We start from the raw sequence: 23,382 nt of genomic DNA, 5'->3' as shown, positions 1-23,382 counted from the left end.
GCGCAGCAAAATTCGGCAAATCGGCCGATTTTCGCCCGCGGGACTGTCGAATCCGTTTTTCATTGAATATGGTGAATTCCGGCAGCCACCTGCCGGAATTCACCTGTCGAATTAAAAAACGGCGATAATTTGCCGCGATTCGCCGTGAATTGCATATACCCCTAAGTCTTTTCATTTTTCTAGCGAGAGGCTGAGTGCTTCCATCCTCATGTGAAGCTGAACCACTAGCCATGAACATAGGCCAGGGCCTCAGCCGTTCCTTGCCACTCCATGTCGTAAATGGCATATTGGCAAGTTTACGCTTCTCCTCAGACGCTTTTAATTTTGATAATTGGATCATTTTTTTACTGATCTTTTGTGTTTTGGATTTTACATGCTCTGTACTATGACATTGGGCATCGGCCTTGGCAGACGACGTTGATGGCATTTCATCGTCTCGGCCATGACTAGTGGCAGCAGCTTCAGCACGAGGTGGAAGTGGATCTTGATCTTTCCCTATTTTTTTAACCTCCACATTTTTGTTCTCCATATTTTAATACGCACAACTAAAAGCCACCACAGGTATACAATGTAGATGGATGGATAGTATAGTATTATATTACTTATGGAGGACGAGTTACGACACAGAGGTAGGTACAGCCGTGGCCTACCGTACTGCTATATATATATATATAATATACTGTATAATAATAACGGACCTGGTGGACACTGTCAGCAGACTGCTAAACTAGTATGAAGAAAAAAAAAGCCACCACAGGTATACAATGTAGATGGATGGATAGTATAGTATTATATTACTTATGGAGGACGAGTGCACTGACGACACAGAGGTAGGTACAGCCGTGGCCTACCGTACTGCTATATATATATATATATATATATATATAATATACTGTATAATAATAACGGACCTAGTGGACACTGTCAGCAGACTGCTAAACTAGTATGAAGAAAAAAAAAGCCACCACAGGTATACAATGTAGATGGATGGATAGTATAGTATTATATTACTTATGGAGGACGAGTGCACTGACGACACAGAGGTAGGTACAGCCGTGGCCTACCGTACTGCTATATATATATATATAATATACTGTATAATAATAACGGACCTAGTGGACACTGTCAGCAGACTGCTAAACTAGTATGAAGAAAAAAAAAGCCACCACAGGTATACAATGTAGATGGATGGATAGTATAGTATTATATTACTTATGGAGGACGAGTGCACTGACGACACATAGGTAGGTACAGCCGTGGCCTACCGTACTGCTATATATATATATACTGTATAATAATAACGGACCTGGTGGACACTGTCAGCAGACTGCTAAACTAGTATGAAGAAAAAAAAGCCACCACAGGTATACAATGTAGATGGATGGATAGTATAGTATTATATTACTTATGGACGATGAATGCACTGATGACACAGAGGTAGGTACAGCCGTGGCCTACCGTACTGCTATATATATATATATATATATAATATACTGTATAATAATAACGGACCTGGTGGACACTGTCAGCAGACTGCTAAACTAGTATGAAGAAAAAAAAAGCCACCACAGGTATACAATGTAGATGGATGGATAGTATAGTATTATATTACTTATGGAGGACGAGTGCACTGACGACACAGAGGTAGGTACAGCTGTGGCCTACCGTACTGCTATATATATATATATATATATATATATATACTGTATAATAATAACGGACCTGGTGGACACTGTCAGCAGACTGCTAAACTAGTATGAAGAAAAAAAAAGCCACCACAGGTATACAATGTAGATGGATGGATAGTATAGTATTATATTACTTATGGAGGACGAGTGCACTGACGACACAGAGGTAGGTACAGCTGTGGCCTACCGTACTGCTATATATATATATATATATATATATATATATATACTGTATAATAATAACGGACCTGGTGGACACTGTCAGCAGACTGCTAAACTAGTATGAAGAAAAAAAAAGCCACCACAGGTATACAATGTAGATGGATGGATAGTATAGTATTATTATATTACTTATGGACGACGAGTGCACTGACGACACAGAGGTAGGTACAGCCGTGGCCTACCGTACTGCTATATATATATATATACTGTATAATAATAACGGACCTGGTGGACACTGTCAGCAGACTGCTAAACTAGTATAAAGAAAAAAAAAGCCACCACAGGTATACAATGTAGATGGATGGATAGTATAGTATTATATTACTTATGGACGACGAGTGCACTGACGACACAGAGGTAGGTACAGCCGTGGCCTACCGTACTGCTATATATGTATATATACTGTATAATAATAACGGACCTGGTGGACACTGTCAGCAGACTGCTAAACTAGTATGAAGAAAAAAAAAGCCACCACAGGAGTGTTTTTCAGGCAGACAAACGTATACTGGACTGGTGGTCACTGTCAGCAAAACTGTGGACTGTACTCCTGCTATAACTGCTCCCCAGTCCCCACAATTAGGCAGTGTGAGCAGTGCACTCAGCACAGATATATCATGCAGCAGTGCAGCACACTGAGCACAGATATGGTGGAGCATTTTTTTCAGGCAGAGAACCAACGGATTAAACTGGTGGTCACTACTATTATAATCAAAACCCTGCACTGTACTCCCTAACAGCTGCTCCCCGTCCCCAATCCTCCCCACAATTATAACTAAGTCACTCTGTGTCTTTTCTACTATAACGGAGAGGACGCCAGCCACGTCCTCTCCCTATCAATCTCAATGCACGTGTGAAAATGGCGGCGACGCGCGGCTGCTTATATAGAATCCGAGTCTCGCCAGAATCCGACAGCGGGTTTGATGACGTTCGGGCGCGCTCGGTTTACCCGAGCCACACGGGAGAATCCGAGCATGGCTCGGACCCGTGTAAAAAGGCTGAAGTTCGGGGGGGTTCGGTTTCCGAGAAACCGAACCCGCTCATCACTATTGATAATGCACCAGCCAATCACCTCCAAGATGTAAATGGGCAGTTAGGAGATGACTGGCTGGTGCATTATCACCTTGCACTTATCACTGGTTTATCACTACTTTATCATTTCTCCACATCTGCCCCATTGTTTTTTATAACACAATGAAAAGGTTTTTTTTTTTAAATATAGATGTCCTTACAAATTAAGCACATCTTTTATTAAGATGTTTACTACTTAAAAAATAAAAAGTGAAGCTCTTTGTGCTCATCCCATCTCATATAGTACAAGACATTCCTTTATACTCTCAAAAAAATACCAGGCTGGAATCTCGTCTCTTCTTGGCCTGATATGATCCACTTGGGTTAAAACACTAAATAAACTGGTAAATAAAATGATCCCTACTAGCAAAATCCAGTGTTGTATGAATTAAACTACTGTCATTTTTATTTTATTCTTACTGGTGGAAACTATGAACCAATCAGAATTAGGGCTAATGTTTGAAAACAGTTTTAAGTTGTTCATTATTTGTCTCTGGGCTGTGCTAGTCAATGAGGAGTTATTATTGTTTACGCCATTTAGTAAATGTATAAATATGAATACAATGTATACACACTGAATATACTGTAATTACAATACAATGTCATCAAGCTAGATTTTTTTTTCTAAAACCCAACTTTATCATAATTTAAATTACAAGGGATGTTTGGGGGTTGATTAAGAGTCACACGTTAATGCAAAAATAAGGAGATTTGCCATATTTTAACGTTAAAATATGTAATACACTCACACTTTTGTATTTCACAACGTAATTCAAAATTGGCGCTCCTCCATCATCTTGTTTTGTAATGCTCAGCTTAAAGCTCTTGCCTAAACCTGGCTGTCCATGGATAGACGGAGGACTAGGTTCACCTGAAAATAAATATAAAAAAGGTTTACCAATCAATAAATGCATCTTGATTTACTAATCATATACATGAATAGCTGATTATGCAAACAATATTTACATGTACCTGGAATAACAGAAAAATGTTATTAGTAGTAGTCTACACGTCTATAGAAAAACTAGGTAAAATATGTCCGTGTTATATACTGTATCAACCAATAATATATTTCTTTTGAGCAGTTTGATTTTAGATGATGTATGAAAGAACTGATCCGAGTGGTTCTTATTCGAAAGAATATATGGAGCATTTTACAGGTCCAAGTAAGTGTAAGTACATACAGTAATATTCATATAAACATATATACAGTCAACAAGGGGAACTGTACTCATGATAGTGTTGCTGACCTTGTACAGTTCCACTCTAGGTCAGTTCCATATAAAACATATAAATTCCTACACTTTTGCAATAGGCATTAACCTATCATAAAGTAATTCCTTGGTACCACAGGAAGGTCCACAATTCAACCATAAGAAATTCTATCTATCTATCTATCTATCTATCTATCTATCAATCTATCTAATATATGTCAATCTTTTTAATGACTATCACAAATTTCATCTATCTATCTATCTATCTATCTATCTATCTATCTATCTATCTATCTATAAAAAACAGCAGGTGCGGCACTCTATTAAAGATAACTTTCACGGCCATGGATACAATGTTTCAATGCCTTTATTTGTGTGGCATTTCATCACACAAATAAAGGCATTGAAATGTTGTATCCATGGCCGTGAAAGTTATCTTTATTGGCATGCTGCACCTGCTGTTTTGTATCTGAATCTTTCTGTGATGGCACCCGCAAGTGCGAGTTTGTAAGAGGCTTTGCCAGGTCCATCGGTTGTTTATATATATATATATATATATATATATATATTTATTTCTAACAACTATCAAAAATGTCATCTATCTATCTATCTATCTATCTATATATCTATCTATATATCTATCTAATATCTATCTATCTCTTATTCTATTTAAAATATATCTATCTATCTATCTATCTATCTAATATCTATCATTTTTTCTAATACATATCAATCTTTCTAATATAGATCTCAAATTTATTCTATCTATCTATCTATCTATCTATCTATCTATCTATCTATCTACAGTAGCTACCATTATAATGTGCATGCACCATATTTCTGGTGATAGTTTTGGAGGATAAGGTTCTATTGTTGTGAACTATGTCTGGAGAATGGCTCGCCATATTAGATTTCTAGACTATATTCAGCTTCTCTCGAAATAGTTTGTAACATATATATCAGTAAGTAGCAGATACATAAAAATTAGTCTAGTTGGTACTGCAGCTACTGTACATTTTCTTTAACCTTTACCGTAATAGGTAATATTTCAGGCTTCAAGAGAGGGGAGTTTCTGACACCTATAACAACCCACATTCAAGAGAGATTGTAAATCATCAACAGACTTGTGCTAAACACATAAGGTTATCTTTTGACATTTAGCTGTTACAGTACATTACTCTGCAATAAAATAAGAAAAACTGATAACATTCGTACTTTTCACCAACTAAATTGTAGTTATCACAAATCTATCATTCCAGGAGAATGGAGTAAGGTTTCATTTGGACTTTTCATGAAACTCAAAGCAAGGTAAAAGTAGGAGCCGATATAGGAAAACACATCATATTCTGTATATACAATACTGGTTAGATATATATTGTTGGTATACAATTCTATGATTAGATACATAGATAGATAAATAGACATAGATAGATTGATATATTGATAGATAGGTAGATAGATAGATAGATAGATAGATAGATAGATAGATAATGTTATCTTGGTCATGATGTCGACATTGACTTTGTTGACTGTAGATGTATGCTGTGTTGCTTTAAGGTGGATGTCAAAAGTTGCATCACCATCCACTTGTCATTGAGGAAGTGTTTCTGCAGTTCTTCAGAGTCCTGTGTTGATCTGCACACAGACTACTTTATAGTGTTGGAAGTGACGGCACCAGATCTCCAATGCATAGATCTGCACATTTTCAGTGACACCATCATGGATGCATAGCACAAGTTTAAGAAGCAATGACACATATACTGCTGTGCCAGCCTCTTAGACAAATCAAAAAAAGTACAGGCATATACCTTGCTCAACCTTCAGTAGCTGGGGGGGCTGAGGCTGTTTACAAAACAGACATATTTGTCAATTTGGAGGGTGAGGATCAAGAGGATCCAGACACACTAATGAAAATGTTTGAAGATATATGCTTAACAGTGAAAAATACTATAATGGACAGATATGCTTTTAACACTGCTGTGCAGAATCAATCTGAGAGTATCCAACCACATGCTACAGTATCAGATTGAAATTACTAGCAAATAAATGTGATTATGATGCATTAGCAAGTTGTTGACATGTCCTATTGGTATACAACCTAGGTTTACAATAGACAATAGTGGAATTGAGTTTAGGCCACACAGTTACCCCTAAACAGGCTTGCAGGTTTATTAAGGTACAAAGGTAATAGTGGTAAGTACACAGCAGCGTTGGAGCCATACAGTAGTGATGATATCAGCGGTATCAAGTAATCTCACCTCTGAGGAGCTAGGTGTTGCAGGTCCGTGCAATACTGCAAAACTTGACACAAATGGTTTGTTTGGGGTTGTACATGAGCAGTAGTACACTGGTGGCAAATTTTGGTTAAGGTACCCAAACAGAGTCACTGTAAGGAGATAGTAGACAGCGCAGGAGCACAATCTTCTTCAACACAAGTGAGCTCATCAGTAAAGGGATTGTGTGTGGGACTTATAATGATATTGAGCCTGATTCAGAGATGTAAGTATATCAGATGTACATCTCCGTTGATGGGGCATTTGCGCATATGCATTACTTATTCATTACATCTGTAGGCAGCAGTGATGTGCAGTGAGGTGAGGCAGAGCCTTTCCTGTCATACTGACATATAAGTCAGAGGTTATAATTCCTTAAAGGAACTGCCTGGAGACCAAAAGTCTTTCTAAGCCTTCAACAATGAATTGACCCTCTCAGATGGCATTTTACTGTGTGGTCAGCATTTTGTTATACTGTATTCCCTTCAAGACTTCTAAGCTTCTATGCTCAGCAGGCCCACCATGGGCACCCAGGCATGAGGCCACCTTATGGCAGGCTAATGATACCCCGATTTGCCCCTCTATGGCTGCTGACATTGAACAGGTGCCTTCTGCAGTGCTTACCTTGGGCCATTGTTGCTGCAAATCTCTTTGCATGAAGAGGGAAAGAGTACCTTGTTTTAGTGGATTCATTATTCAGTATAATTCAAAATTATCTTTCCAAACTGACAAGTGCCATAGTCATTAACTGAATGAATAGTCACTTTTCTGCACATGGCATTCAATGCAAACTACTTACTGACAATGCCATTCCATGAGTGGTGAGTTTTAGCCTTTCACCAGTGAATGTGGCATCTCACATTTCAATAGCAGTCCTCCCTATCCATAGTCCAATGGACTAACAGAAAGAGTAGTTAATGTATATCACAGATATTACATCACTGCCATCCACTTGTTATTTAGGAATTGCATCTGCAGCCATTGTTCAGCATGATTGCAGCTAGAAAAGTCACACTTAAGCAGCTCTCCAGAGTCCATCAGTGATTTGCACACAGACCACTTTACATCGACATTCATCATGTAGACACTGCTGAAATGTCAAAATGTTAGAATGTTGACCTACTGTATAGTCCATGGTGATCAGCAGTGATTTGCCTGCTCATGGTGGCTGCAGTGGCTCCAGTGGTGTCTTCCTAGTACCAGTGGTTATGTGAGTGTGACTTCCAGCACAGGCATCTGACAGGAACTGTTACAGTAAGTATTCTCCCCCTATTCATAACCCTAATCCCTACCCTTTACCCTAATCCTCCCCCTATGCCTAAACGGGTGTGGTATGGAAGGTAGATAGTAACTAGGTCGACAGTGTCTAGGTTGACCACTATTGGTCGACAGTAACTAGGTCGACAGGGTCTCTAGGTCGACATGGTCTTTAGGTCGACATGGTCTAGGCCAACAGGTCAAAAGGTCGACATGAGTTTTTTAAGGGTTTTTTTGTGTTGTTTTCTTCGTAGAGTGACCGGGAACCCCAATTAGTGCACCGTGTCCCCTCGCATGGCTCGCTTCGCTCAGATTACCATTCCGATCATAGTCCGCGTGGATCGCTAAGTATGAAAAGGTTCAAAAAAGAAAAAAATCATGAAAAACTCATGTCGACCTTTTAACCTGTCGACCTAGAACATGTTGACCTAGAGACCCTGTTGACCTAGAAACCCTGTCGACCTAGTTACTGTCGACCTAGTTACTGTCGACCTAGAAACCGGATCCCGCCTAAACATAATCCCCCATAAACAAATCCTAATCCTCCTCTTAACGCCTAACCACCACCCCGTAGCCTAATCCTAACCTCCTAGTGCCTAACCCTAACCCTCCCATTCTGCAGCCCAACTTTAATGTTAATGTTAAGACAATGTTGATATTTCACATGTAGAGATTATAAATGTCAACACTGAGTAATACACATTATAAGTGTCAACACTGTCAACATAATGACTATATGAATAGTTAGTTATGTATAGCGCAGTTGTTGCATCACCACCACTGGCATATTTATAATGAGTGTAAGGTGTGCAGTGCACACGGATCCTGGTTCCAGGGGGCACACACATCGCACACCTTGCACCAATTTAATTACACTTAACACTCTGTCCGCCTGGCGCTGACTACAGAGCTGCTATAATCACTGGGAAAATAGCCACAGTAGACATTTTTTGGTGATTTGTGCATGCGCAAGAGAGATGTTCCCTGGGAACGCGGCATGGCTGCCATATTTCTGGAGACCTACGCATGCGCAGTAGACTCTGGCACAATGCCAGAGTCTATTGTACCACCAGAGGGTAGGGGGCCCAATCAGAGCCTGCACACAGGCCCCCTCCTTTCTTAAAGCGCCTCTTCTCACCACAATGGAGTTCTAAGTAGGCACTATATAAAAAAATTAATAATAGATATAATCTAAACTATATTAAACAGTAAAACATAAGGAGAGTAACAGCTAAAATTAGATGTTTATATGTAGCTTTTTGTATACCTCCATATCAGTTTGTGTGCAAACTTCAGTGGCGTAAAATGAATAAGCAAACATATCAGTACAATTATTTGGTGGATTTTATAACTGACTTCATTTTGAATGGCACAAATGGTTCTACAGAAGGCAATAATGGCTGTCAGGTATAGAGAGGGGGCCAGGAAGGTTTCAGTTGATTCCTGGCCCATTGATGTGTTCAAACAGTGTTCAAAACTGTACAATGCAAAACTAGGAATTGAATCCAGCTCGCCTGTCCTGGTGTCTTGCACATATTAGGTGAATGTGGAAATCAGGAGATTCAGTCTTTTTATTAAAATTCTATAATTCTTAGATCATTTTGTAGTAATTTGAAACCACAATTACTTTTGCAATATTTCATGTGACTTGAAGCTTGTGTTTCTAAACTAATAGTTATAGTAGCAATACGGCTGTAGCCATGCTTATCTATGGCCCGATGCAGACACACGGGCAAATGCATCATGTCAAAGTGTGAACATACGTGGCTGCGACTAGTCACAGCCCTCGTTCGCTTTACAGACTTTACAGTAATTCTATAGTTTTTCCATAGTGTTATGTGACTATCATGGCAACCACATTCATGTGTCATATGATGAAGTGAGCAAAGAGGCTTTGAAATGTCCCTTTGAGCTTTTATTGTACTGTGACATCCTCCCCCTCTCTCTCCCCCTCTCTCTTCAGATGATGCTGGGAGTGTATGATCCTTTAGCTGACTCCCTGGGTCAAATGTAATAGGGTTCACGTTTTTTGTGCGGGACAAACTCACACTTTTTCACTTATTAAAAAGTGCGAGTTTGTCCCAAAACTCAGCCAAAGTAATAGCCTGTGAGTTATTCAGTCTGAGGCTATTACACTGTGCGAGTGTGTATGAGTTTTCTCGTATTAAAATACACACATTGTAATGTGAGATTTATTACATTGTGCGAGTTTGGACAGAAACATCCACAGATCAGTGAGATCCATGAATGCTTCTGTCTGCAAAAGTTAAGAAACAGTTGAAAAGTAAAAAATAAAAACAAAAAAAACAACATGAAGTGGGGTCCCCTCCAAAAGCATAACCAGTACCTGAGCTGGTCCTGGTTGAAAAAAATACAGGGGAAACAATTACTGAGGTCCCCCTGTATTTTAATGGCTGAGGTCCCACCACCATGCTCTTGGCCCGGTCCTTGTTCCAATAATATGGAGGGAAAAGACGTAGGGGTCCCCCATATTATTTAAACCAGCACCATGCTCCACTAGTTAGGGAGGTAATGTCACAATCGGGGACACATTGATATTGGCCCCTGCAGCCATAGCCCCACAATTAGTCAGCACAGGCCGGGGGGGGGAGGTTCCTGAGGGAGTGCCCCCCCCAATAAAGGGATCTAGTGCACCCAAGACCAGGGCTAAAGTCCGAAGCTCTGCATTGTACCCCTGGACAGTGAGTGCTGAGTTCATAGCATTAAAGTGTTAAATTTAGATATAATAATGTCTTTTACAGGTGGAACTACAGGTCCCAGCAAGCCTCCCCGTATGCTGGTATTTGGAGAACCACAAGCATGAGCATGTGGGGCATTAAAGGGCCTGGTGGTACCTATAGTCCCACCTGTAAAAGAAATATTAAAATAAAGACACACACACACCGTAGAAAGTACAAGTTCAATAAAGCATACTGTACATGCACACTCACACTAACATACATACTTAGTTACATCAGGAGGACAACTATGCAATATATACTGTAGCAACTATCCTTGTGTATCAATGCCTGTTTCCCTATAGAGTATAGGCTTGCGAGCAGGGTCCTCTTACCTTTATGACTGTTTGTTATTACCCAGTTTTGTTTTATCACTGTTGTCCCCAATTGTAAAGCATATTGTAGTTGGGGGGGGGAAGGGGATAATGCTATGGCTGCAGGGACCAATATAAATGTGTCCCTCGCCTAGAGCATTACCTCTGTGGCCAGTGGAGCATGGTGCTGGTTTCAAAAATACAGGGGTAGACCTGTCGGAGACGGCAGAGTCAGCTGCTGCTTGGTTCCAACCCTGAAGGGGGCACTTGCTTTGTTGTTCCCCAGCTGCTTCGTGCCCCTGTAGAGTGGAGAGAGCAGTATCAACAGAGGCAGGCAGTGTGTGTAGCCTACAGTCAGTGCTGGCAGCTGGCAGTCTTCCGAGGTCACACCTCCTCCCAACACCTTCACCACACACATTCGTGCCCGGCTAGTACTGTATGCTGGAATCACATACAACAATAATAACAGAGACAGATCTAGTACTCTATCATTGTTGTATGTGACTCCAGCTTATTAGATGGTTACCATGGTGATTGCTGGGCATGAATAAGGAGGGGGGAGTCACAAAGACACCCCTCCCGGGGGCTAGATATTACTGTGACATCCCTGTCATCTCCCTCCTGTCCCTGTCACCTCTGTTCTGTCCCTTTCACCACTGTCCTGGCCCTGTAACCACTGTTCTGTCCGTCACATCTGTCCTGTCCCTGTAACCACTGTTCTGTACGTCACATCTGTCCTGTCCCTGTAACCACTGTTCTGTCCGTCACATCTGTCCTGCCCTGTTCGCATCTTTTCTGTCACCGTACTGTCCCTTTTACCACTGCCCTGTATCTGTCTCCCCTCTCTCCTGTCCCTGTCACCTCTCTCTCCTGTCCCTTCTGTTCTGACCATGTCCCTATTGTCCTGCCCCTGTCACCTCTGTCTTGTCCATGTCCCCACAGTGGTGGCCCTGTCTCACCTCTCTCCTGTCCCTTCTATTCTGTCCCTGTCCCCTCTGCTCGGGGCCTGTCACTTCTGTCTTGGCCCTTTCATCCTTTTTTCCTGTCTCTTCTATTCTGTCCCTGTTATCCCTGTCACCTCTATCCTCGTCCTGTCATCCCTTTCTCCTGTTCTTTTTGTTACTGTCCGGGTCCTGTCACCTCTGTCCTGGATCTGTCCATCACCATTGTCCAATTCCTGTCACCCCTGTCCTAACCCTGTCACCCCTATCTCCTGTCCCCTCTCTTCTGCCACTGTCACCCCTATCCTGTCCCCTCTATCCTGTCCCTGTTACCTGTGTCCTGATCCTGTCCATGTCACCTCCATCTTGTCCCTGTCACCGCTATCTTGGCTCTGTTATTTCTGTTCTTCCCCACTGTACTGTATCTGTTATCTCTGTATTGGCCTTGTCACCTCTGTCCTGTACCTGACACCTCTCTCTCTCCTGTCCCCTCTGTTCTGTAATGGTCCTGTCCTCTCCCTGTCCCCTCTGTGCTGGTCCTGTCACCAAACTCTCCTGTCCCCTTTGTTCATTCCTGGCCCTGTCACACCTGTCTTGTTCCTGTCCCCTCTTTCTCAGTATGTCCTGGCATCACTGTACTGTCACTTTCACCTCAGTACTGGCGCTGTCACCCCTGTACTGGCACTGCCCCTCTTGGTCCTGTCAACTCTGTCCTCGCCCCAAATAATATATAGTTCTCTCTTTTTTTCAGAGGTGGGGGGCACCAAACTCTAATTTACCTCCGGACGAACTTACGCCACATTTTTTCTCCATATTTTTGAAAACCAGGACCAGGTCAAGAGCATGCTTAAAACTGACTTCATTTGAGGATCAGTATGATTTGCCAACAGACGGGATGCCAACGTTCAGTATACCGACAGCAGCATCCCGTCCATCAAAATCCTGACAGCCCCCACAGGAAGCCCCTAACTCTCACCTTTTCCCTACCCTAACCCTCCCTTGTGTGTGCCTAACCCTAACCCTCCCAGCTTGTACTTAACCCTCCCTTCCCCGCTACCTAAACCTAACCCTCCCCGCTAGGTGCCTAACCCTAACCTTCCCTGCTAAGTGCCTAACCTTAACCCTCCCTCCCCGTGCCTAACCCTAACCTCCCCTGCTAAGTGCCTAACCTTAACCCTCCCTCCCCGGTGCCTAACCGTAACCTTTCCAGCGATGCAGCCTAACCCCCCTTCTGCAGCCTAAATATGACACCCACTCCCGCGCATGCCCAGAAGGACGCCAGCGCGTCCCGCTGCCAGGACAATCGGGATGCCGGCTGTCGGTATTTTGACGCAACTGTGTGAGATTGTGGATAGCAAACTATCACCAAGAGAAACATGACCACATTCACATTTCTGCAACTGATCTGTCAAAGTAAAAAATATTACATAAAGAGAACATACAAACTACACACATATAAGTTGCTATACTTGCAAATACGTGCAGCGAGCACAGCCATATATGGTAACACACGGATTTACATGGACATGCCACAGAGATGGATTCAACACTTATTTCATGCAGTACATAATTGTGGTGGTATCAAGCGCCAGACATCATGATGATTTAAAATTATATATATTGAAGTAATGTCATGTATGTGTATTATTTGAACGAAACCTGTAGACCGGTCATGTTTACTATTGAAGCAACCAGATTGATGTGAAGACTCAGTCCCCTCCCCCAAACTAGATAACACATTGCTGATCACACAGGAAGGTAGTTCCTGTTTTTGGTCTCAGAGTTGCTGTAAGGTCTGAGACGTTGATGGAGTTATTGCCAGCTCAGTTCCTGTTTTGGTCTCAATGTAAAATGGAGTCCCGGCATGATTTTAGAGAAAGAGAGAGACAGAAGCATTGAGGGAATGGTATTGTATCGCTGGCCTGTAACTGAAACTGTATGTAATGGCATGTAACTATATGTATTAACTGCTTACTGTGTGAGTTGTAATCATGTAACTATAGGTATACTGTACTTTGTAATATAAATTGAAGTCATATCCTTTTAATAACAAATATATACATCAATGAGCTTTGGAACTCAGATAATGTGTGGGTGTATTGTTTTCTCTTATGGGAAATAGTGTTTTGCGATGTATAGCGCACATTCATGGGATTTGGTAATAAGAGCTGCAGGTATTTACAATATATATTAGAGCGGGCATTTTAAATATTTGTGAGAAATCAATTTGGCATTCACAGATGGGGGCTCGTCCGGGATATCAGGGTCTTAATGATGCACTGTACATTACAAACGCGGCTGTAATTGACCGGCTCCGATGGACGCATCGCAAAGCTGATGAAAATAACATTCACGTGTATTGTTGTGTTATCAGTAAGCCAATGATATGAAATTTCAAGGGACAATGCGTTTCTCATGATATTTAAGATGCTAAAATGTATTTTTATTGTTGCAAAACAAAGTTCAAATAAGTCATATTGTGTTTGATTCAGATTGGATTGTTTCTCTGTTAAGTAGGGTTAAAAGTATATTTAAAAGTTGTTGCATAGCCTTGATACAGTTTTATTTTTAACTCAGGCCAAAAATAACTTCTGGTGCTTGTGTGGTCGTGTGATTTCTTTGTGACAAAGGAAGCCGCATGGTCTGTCCTCCATTTTGGACTAACCACATGGCGTGTCCACCATTTTGTGTAACCCTCATGGATGTGGAAGGGGGAGGAGCAGCGGCCATTTTGGGAAGGTCATTTTCTAAATGGCTGATTTTCACTGCTCAGAATAATCATCTTTCCTTGGTCACATCAAACATTTATGAGTTACCAATGCATTTATTTAACCCATGCCATAGTCAATTACAAATAGTTTCAGCTGGGCCTAGTGAGAGTTAATAGATGAATACTTGATGTAAGAATTACACACAGATATAAACAAAAAATTTTTTTCCTTCCAAGACTTGTAGAATCTGCTTGCTATAAGATAGCCATTGAAATGCAAATTAACCAGTGTAACTGCTTTTTCTTAGCAGTAAAAAAAAACTACTTTTACAGACAGGCAAAAGCACATCGCTTTGATATGCAAATTAATAGCACTGAATGGGTAAATGAGTCTCATAGGAGACCAGTGAATGGTACACATATATAACATTATTATAATTATGTGTGTTTATATCAGTGTATGTTCTGCACGATAGCTATCCAATCTGAATCATATCATTTAAATTATTGATTATTGCTAGAGTCATTATAGATCTGTGTTAAACCGGTTACATTTTGTTGCTATATAGTTAAAACTAAAATAAATGTTTAAGGAAGTAAGTGTAAAGCACAAACGCAGTCTGGCCTGGTTGTAAAGGTTTATACAGAAAGAAACTGTGTTGTGTTTAGTGAGCGATTATAGTTAGTATTGCTCACATTTATAGAAATTGTGTGAGTTGTTTTATTGCGTATGACAGCGTACAAAAACGTGCACGTGGCGCAAGGCCGCACACGTGGCATAGAAGTACGCACGGTTGCGTAATTACGCAAGCTTGTGTAGGATTGTGTGCACATAATAAAACTACACAATAGTTCGTTTAGTTTAAAGGTGGGACAGTAGCCACGCTACAATAGCACAAAACTGCTCGGTTTCCAAAGATTAGTATAAAACTTTTTGTTTAAACTGTATTGCCTCTGGGGGTAAAGCTGCTTATCTGAATGAATCAAAATTTTCTGTACAGAAAAACAAAGCATACCTGAGTGAGCGAACGTAGGAGTGAGTGAAATTCAAACCCCGGAATTCGGGATCCCATCATTTGGTACACCAAGTGAGTGGAGGCTTGGTGGAGTGAGAAGGCTGAGTCACGTTAGTATAAGGTTTAATACGCAAATCGTGAGGTGATTTGCAGAGGAGCATGATAGTGCATAGTATTGCGAAGTATTGAAGTAAAAAGTTTTTTTGTATTACGCTCCGGACTGAGGGTCGCAGTTTGTACAACGACCCGTGGTCGTACGGCAGATAAGTAACAAGTACCTATACGCTGTGCGATTGGACTGCATGTTTGTGGGTGCGATACATAGCGCAACGTGATATCCTTTTACGAGCTTTTGCGTAAAATTGCGGTATCTTTAGCGCTATATAGAGCATACGCAAGCGTGATTAGTGTATAATAAAGTGCATAGGGAGTTTTCGCTGGTCTCTCTCAGGAAAATCTCCAACGACCGATACTTTACTGGAAAGGGTAAGTTATTCCTAAAAACTTACAGTAAAGATAGGTCAGATAGGGCCCTAGGTTGGGTACATTGCCTTCGCTATCGACAGTGTATGGTAGTACTGGCCAACGTGGGCGTGAGTGGGTGAAAGCGCTCTAAGAACTTTCACTGTCTATTCGTAATGTGCATTGGGGATTGCATAAAAGGAAAAAGTCCGCGATGGGATCTAATTGCACAAGCGGTGGACGTTTTGTAACCAGGGTTCAGGTTGAAGAGCCGCGGTCCATGGGCTCAGCGAGGTTTGTAATGTGTGGTAAATATGGATCACACACGGAAGACTTTTTGTCTGAATGGGTACGTATGACTGACAAAGATAGGGTGCCATTCCCTAGGGTGGTCAGCTTTGAACCAGAGGTATAGCAGAACTTAAGGATAAGAAAATGTCTGATAAAATCCCGAAAACAAAGGGTCAGACATACAAAGTGTTTAAACCTGTGACAGCAAGAGGGGTTGGTGAGTTTGATCCTAAGGTATTGCAGGTGGTATGTTTAACCAAAGTCATATAACACAAGAATGGGAATATAAGAACTGTTTGAACTTGTAGCAACAATAAATAAGTAGGAAAAAAAAAGAGAATGCAAGTACACCGCCTTATGTAGATGTGGAAGCAGTTACGGCCAGCATACAAACTATAGAAAATAATAAAAATATGAAAAATATGACTGTAACCTATATATGTACTAATGAATGTTGAAGTTTTATTTAGGAGGAGAAGGTGACCTGATTGTTTTCAGCCATTTCTCATGCACCCAGAGGAGTATCCAACCAGTAAAAGAAGAGCAGTAGCCTGTGGGGGAAGTGGCTGAGACCAGTGGAAAAGGTAAGTATGGTATCATTTGTGTGCATATATAGTAAAAAAAAAAAAATCAAGAAAGTAACATCAGAAATGGAGAAAAAACCTGTCCGCACATTAGTATTTGCAGTAGGAAAGCGGACAGAGACAACGTAACCCCTGGGTATTTTTTTCAGTTACCATATAAGAAGTATTCATTCCTAGTAATGCCCCTAGTAAAGATGAGTCTGGAAATGTTTGTTGGACCATGTACAGACCCTTAATACGGGATGAGAAGGATTGAATGAAATACTTTGCATGACCTAGAAGCTTGTTAAACTTTTTTTTGTTTTTGTCTCTTGCAGAAATAGAAAACTCTCCATCTGGATAAGATCACTGGTAAACACTAATTCGGCAAATGGGAGGTGGCTGTCTCTGTGCAAATGGACTGGCTCAATAAGGCATTGAGTGTCAGGGTGCAGACTTCTTTGCAAAATTGGAATGGGGTCTCAGTAGCTAATTTTAGATAGTGTGCTATTGAACATCACAAGAATAGTGCTAGGCACAGAGAACAACAGGTGGAGAAGTTGAGGATGGTAAGTATACTGGCACATACAGGAAAGACCCATCAGTCCAAACCCCAGATCCCTAATGGTTAATAATATGTTACACTTGTAGGAAGGAAGGGCATTTTGCCAGAGATTGTAGGAGTAGTAGGACACATAGTCAATATAAATCCCCTAGACAGAAAACACAAGCCACATTATTAAACACATAGACGGGACCAAGGGACATATAGTAAGAAATCATAAGCCATATAGAAAACAGAGATTCGGCTAATGGGAAGAACAAAATAAATGCAACATTACCCTTTGACAAAATTTGAAGACTAATGTTACATTTCACTGTTCTTGATGCATGTCCATCACAGGTAGAGAAAATTAACTCACAGATACCGGGTTCCCTATGAATTTAGGATGGACAGGACACTGGATTGATGGCTGGGATAGTCCCAATCCAGTTGTCAAATTTTAATAAAATCTTCTTCACCTCTACAAACTCATCTGTCACCAACCTCTATTCTGTTTCTCTACAGTTTTCCTCTTCATCTTTTGCGTTCACACAGGGTGGTACAATACATGGACCCAAGTACAGTTCAAACTCCACATGCCTAGGTCCTTCAGAGTTCTGCCCGAACCCAGTATATCTCAACAGCACGATGACACAAGTATTACTGCAGTGTGCCTTGTCATGCACAAAGGGTGGATAATGGGAATACTGGTGAAGGGAAATTTTGTATAGACAATGATATGCCTGTAGGTGAATAGCAAACCTGACATTTTCTTTTTCATTTTCTTCTTCTTTCTCTTCTATAGAGATGTTTGGTTTTTTTTTTGAGTTATGCTCATGGTACTCTACATTGCAAACACACAATATTTAAATTAAGATACAAAAAAATTGTGTTCCCTGCAGGAAGAGGCTGTCTGGAGGACAAAGGGGTATGGCCAGGAGTCCTCAGGACTGTGGGCAGGAGGACACGGTAAGCCAGTAGCCCCCAGAGCATACCTTCCAAGTCTAGCTGAGGTGGCACACGGTCTGACTCATCTAGGCAAAGAGGGTAGGTGCAGGCTGATGAGAGCCTACTGGTGTGCGCCAGTATTCTATTCTCATGCAGGTAAAGAGAGCAATGACCTGTCTTGCTTGCTTGAGGAAGAATATTGGTAAAGCAATACCAACAGAGCCATCCCATATCCCTCCTGCAGACAAATCTTTTCAGGAAATACAAATCGATTTCCTACAGTTAACACCCTTTAGAAATTATTGTTATGTATTGGTGTGCACTGATGTTTTCTCAAACTGGGTAGAGGAATTTCCTGCCGCCACGGATGCTGCTGTGTTTACCACAAAGAAAAATTGCGCATAAATTTGTGTGTAGATAATGGTACCCCTAGAAGTAGGAGCAAAGCTTGAAATTGTACTATTGTGATCATAGATACTGCCACTAGTATTATGTAGCTTCGGAACCACTCCCAGATCTTCACTCAACGAATCACCCTCTTCGAAATTTGTTTTGGTTTTGGTATCTGTGTCTTTTTGGTATTTATTGAAAAAGAACCTCATGTCATGATTGATCCACACAATGATCAGAAATACACCAATGGGGTACCTTGTTGAGATGAGCCAGCATTTGAGAACTTGACAAAAGAACTTGAAGCTGTTGATTGCTGGTATGCCAAATGCTAACTGTCTTGATTATGAACCAAGAGACTGTGTGATTGTCCTTACGCTCAGGTTGCCTAATAGACAGGTGGGAAGGACCATACCAAGTTTTGTTGACAGCACTAAAGGTCACCGAAAGAGAGATTTGGGTCCACTCGTCCACTGCAAGAAGGTCGCTGACCCGGAGAGAACTCGTGAAAAAGTAGTTTATTGCTCACATTCATCGAGTTTGTGAACTGTGTGTTCGAAGTGAACTGTGTGTTCAAAGAACAAGGTGGAGAGCAAAGTGAACTGTGTGTTCCAAGTGAACTGTGTATTCAAAGAGCAAGGCAAAGAGATCGCAAAAGTATCACCAGAGACTCTGTTCCGTGAAGACTGAGAGGCGGCACTGTTGAACACTACCTAAGCGTACTAAATGACTGCAGAAAGACCAGTCATTGTAATTGATTTGTTATGAACAAGAGTTGTTTTGTTCTATTTCTCTTTTCTCTCTTTCCCGCTGACAAACATTTTCTTTCAGGATATTCTATTTTTGCGAGGTTTTTTTTATGAAGAGTCGAGTGTGGGACTGGAACTGGTTCTGTAGGAAGGAGTGATCTCCTTATAGGATCCCAGGATTAGCCAATCAGTTTGTTAAAATCAGAAAAAAAATCAAAGGTCTAGTAGTTATGGAGTTCAGAGGTAATCAGGAAAAATCAGAAAATGGCTATTCACACATTGCAGATAAAGAGCTCATTAATATATGTCGAAGAAAGGTTTATGAGTGGCTCTCCCCGAACTCCGAAGGTTTATGTTATTTAGGAAGAACACTACTTATAACCCTTGTTCAATGATTAAACAGATTTAGCATACGTTCCGGAAATGGAAACAATGTTCAGAAAATGATAGGAATATGTAGATCATGAAAATTTTATATGTCACTGTCACGATTTGTTTGTGTCTTCTTCATCTACCCAGCAGAACCTCAATCGACTCCAAACATCAGTGTACAAAGATGTAGGTACATGTATGTGTGAAATGTTCGTCGCAGATCAGACATTATAGGCCAAAGCACTGTCCCAGCATACTCTATAGGTTGAATGTTGTCCCACACCCAACCAGTGGTCCCGTGACCGCCAAGAGCATATAGAGGATGTCTCGTCCTCCTCCATGTCTTCCCCAAATATAGTAAAGTGTCTGATTTGCGAAATGCATACATACTTGTGTCTAGGTCACCGATTATTGTATGAAATATTTTTTTCTTATGTTAATAATTGATGGCAGTTATTGTTTACTGCCAAAGGGTGGACTGTCGAAGTCAAAATATTACATAAAGAGAACATACAAACTACACACATCATAAGTCGCAATACTTGCAAATACGCGCAGCGAGCACAGCCATATATGGTAACACACGCATTTACACGGACATGCCACAGAGATGGATTCTACACTTATTTCATGCAGTACATAATTGTGGTGGTATCAAGCGCCAGACATCATGATGAATTAAAATTATATATATTGAAGTAATGTCATGTATGTGTATTATTTGAACGAAACCAGATAGACCGGTCATGTTTACTATTGAAGCAAACAGATTGATGTGTAGATTCATTTGATGCTTGTTGTGAACATTGCAGCGAATAGTTATGATTACATGTATAAAAGCTAAAATCACTTTTATTAGAACAATAGATATTCCAAACAGGTAGAGGACAGGAAACTCAGGCCAGCCCTTTGGACGTCCCCAAGGCTGAACCTGTTCAGCATATACAAAGAAACTAGTGACTCATCATGAATGAGAGAGAGTCCCCTCCCCCAAACTAGATAACACATTGCTGATCAAACAGGAAGGTATTTCCTGTTTTTGGTCTCAGAGTTGCTGTAAAGTCTGAGACGATGATCGAGTTATTGCCATCTCAGTTCCTGTTTTGGTCTCAGCGTAAGATGGAGTCCCGGCATGATTTTAGAGAAAGAGAGAGACATAAGCATTGAGGGAATGGTATTGTATCGCTGGCCTGTAACTGAAACTATGGCATGTAACTATATGTATTAACTGCTTACTGTGTGAGTTGTAATCATGTAACTATAGGTATACTGTACTTTGTAATATATATTGAATCCATATCCTTTTAATAACAAATATATACATCAATGAGCTTTGGAACTCAGATAATGTGTGGGTGTATTATTTTCTCTTATGGGATGCAGTGTTTTGCGATGTGTAGCGCACATTCATGGGATATGGTAAAAAGAGCTGCAGGTATTTACAATATAATTAGAGCGGGCATTTTAAATATTTGTGAGAAATCAATTTGGCATTCACAGATCAAATACTGTGTGGAACTAAAAATAAGATTTTACTTACCGGTAAATCTATTTCTCGTAGTCCGTAGTGGATTCTGGGGACTCCGTAAGGACCATGGGGAATAGACGGGCTCCGCAGGAGACATGGGCATGTTAAGAAAGAATTTAGATTCTGGTGTGCTTTGGTTCCTCCCTCTATGTCCCTCCTCCAGACCTCAGTTAGAGAAACTGTCCCCGGAAGAGCTGACAGTACAAGGAAAGGATTTTGGGAATCCAGGGTAAGACTCATACCAGCCACACCAATCACACCGTATAACTTGTGACAACTTTACCCAGTTAACAGTATGAACAATCACAGAGCATTAGATAAACTCTGATGCAACTATAACATAACCCATATTTAAGCAATAACTATATACAAGCATTGTAGAAGAAGTCCGCACTTGGGACGGGCGCCCAGCATCCACTACGGACTACGAGAAATAGATTTACCGGTAAGTAAAATCTTATTTTCTCTAACGTCCTAGTGGATGCTGGGGACTCCGTAAGGACCATAAGGATTATACCAAAGCTCCCAAACGGGCGGGAGAGTGCGGATGACTCTGCAGCACCGAATGAGCAAACACAAGGTCCTCATCAGCCAGGGTATCAAACTTGTAGAACCTTGCTAAGGTGTTTGAACCTGACCAAGTAGCCGCTCGGCAAAGCTGTAATGCCGAGACCCCTCGGGCAGCCGCCCAAGAAGAGCCCACCTTCCTTGTGGAATGGGCCTTAACTGATTTAGGCAGCGGCAACCCAGCCGCAGAATGAGCCTGCTGAATCGTGTTACAGATCCAGCGAGCAATAGTTTGCTTTGAAGCAGGCACCCCAAGCTTGTTGGAAGCATACAGGATAAACAAAGATTCTGTTTTCCTGACCTTAGCCGTTCTGGCTACATAAACCTTCAAAGCCCCGACCACATCCAGTGACTCGGAATCCTCCAAGTCAGTAGTAGCCACAGGCATCACAATAGGTCGGTTTATATGAAAAGATGAAACCACTTTCGGCAGAAATTGTGGGCGGGTCCGCAATTCTGCTCTATCCGCATGGAAAACCAGATAAGGGCTTTTATGTGACAAAGCCGCCAATTCTGACACACGCCTAGCCGAAGCCAAGGCTAATAGCATGACCACCTTCCACGTGAGATAATTTACTTCCACCGTTTTGAGTGGTTCAAACCAGTGTGATTTCAGGAAACTCAACACCACTTTAAGATCCCAAGGTGCCACTGGAGGCACAAAAGGGGGCTGAATCTGCAGCACTCCCTTTACAAACGTCTGAACTTCAGGCAGAGAAGCCAGTTCTTTTTGAAAGATAATGGATAAGGCCGAAATCTGAACCTTATTGGAACCCAATTTAAGGCCCAAAGTCACTCCCGACTGTAGGAAGTGAAGGAAACGGCCCAGCTGGAATTCCTCCATAGTGGCATTCCTGGCCTCACACCAAGCCACATATTTTCGCCATATATGGTGATAATGTTGAGCCGTCACATCCTTCCTAGCCTCTATCAGCGTAGGAATGACCTCATCCGGAATGCCTTTTTCTGCTAGGATCCGGCGTTCAACCGCCATGCCGTCAAACGCAGCCGAGGTAAGTCTTGGAACAGACAGGGCCCCTGTTGCACAAGTCCTGTCTTAGAGGCAGAGGCCACGGGTTCTCTGTGAGCATTTTGGGTCCTCTGTGAGTATTTCTTGCAGATCTAGATACCAAGTCCTTCTTGGCCAATCCGGAACTCCTCTTTTTCTTATGATTCTCAGCACCTTGGGTATGAGAGGAAGAGGAGGAAATACCTAGAATGACTGGAACAACCACGGTGTCACCAGTGCGTCCACAGCTATCGCCTGAGGGTCTCTTGACCTGGCGCAATTTCTATGCCGCTTTTTGTTGAGGCGGGATGCCATCATGTCCACCTGTGGCAATTCCCACCGACTTGCAATCTGCGTGAAGACTTCTTGATGAAGTCCCCACTCTCCCGGGTGGAGGTCGTGCCTGCTGAGGAAGTCTGCTTCCCAGTTGTCCACTCCCGGAATGAACACTGCTGACAGTGCGCTTACGTGATTCTCCGCCCAGCGAAGAATTCTGGTGGCTTCTACCATCGCCA

The 23,382-nt window shown here is 41.6% G+C and overlaps 1 protein-coding gene across 5 annotated transcripts in view; it reads right to left on the bottom strand.

Annotated features, from left to right (window-relative positions):
* The window catches only part of NCAM2 (neural cell adhesion molecule 2), a 483,276-nt gene that overhangs the window by 117,951 nt on the left and 341,943 nt on the right, over positions 1–23,382 (bottom strand). For all 5 annotated transcript variants that reach the window (XM_063956367.1, XM_063956366.1, XM_063956368.1 and 2 more), the window contains one exon: positions 3,731–3,852. In XM_063956367.1, coding sequence (XP_063812437.1) covers positions 3,731–3,852 — 122 coding nt within the window. The remainder of the gene's footprint in view (positions 1–3,730; positions 3,853–23,382) is intronic.

The sequence above is a fragment of the Pseudophryne corroboree genome, chromosome 2 (genome assembly GCF_028390025.1).
Source record: "Pseudophryne corroboree isolate aPseCor3 chromosome 2, aPseCor3.hap2, whole genome shotgun sequence".
NCBI lineage: Eukaryota > Metazoa > Chordata > Amphibia > Anura > Myobatrachidae > Pseudophryne > Pseudophryne corroboree.
The sequence above is the reverse complement of the archived record's forward strand: the minus strand, read 5'-3'. Positions and strand labels throughout refer to the sequence as shown.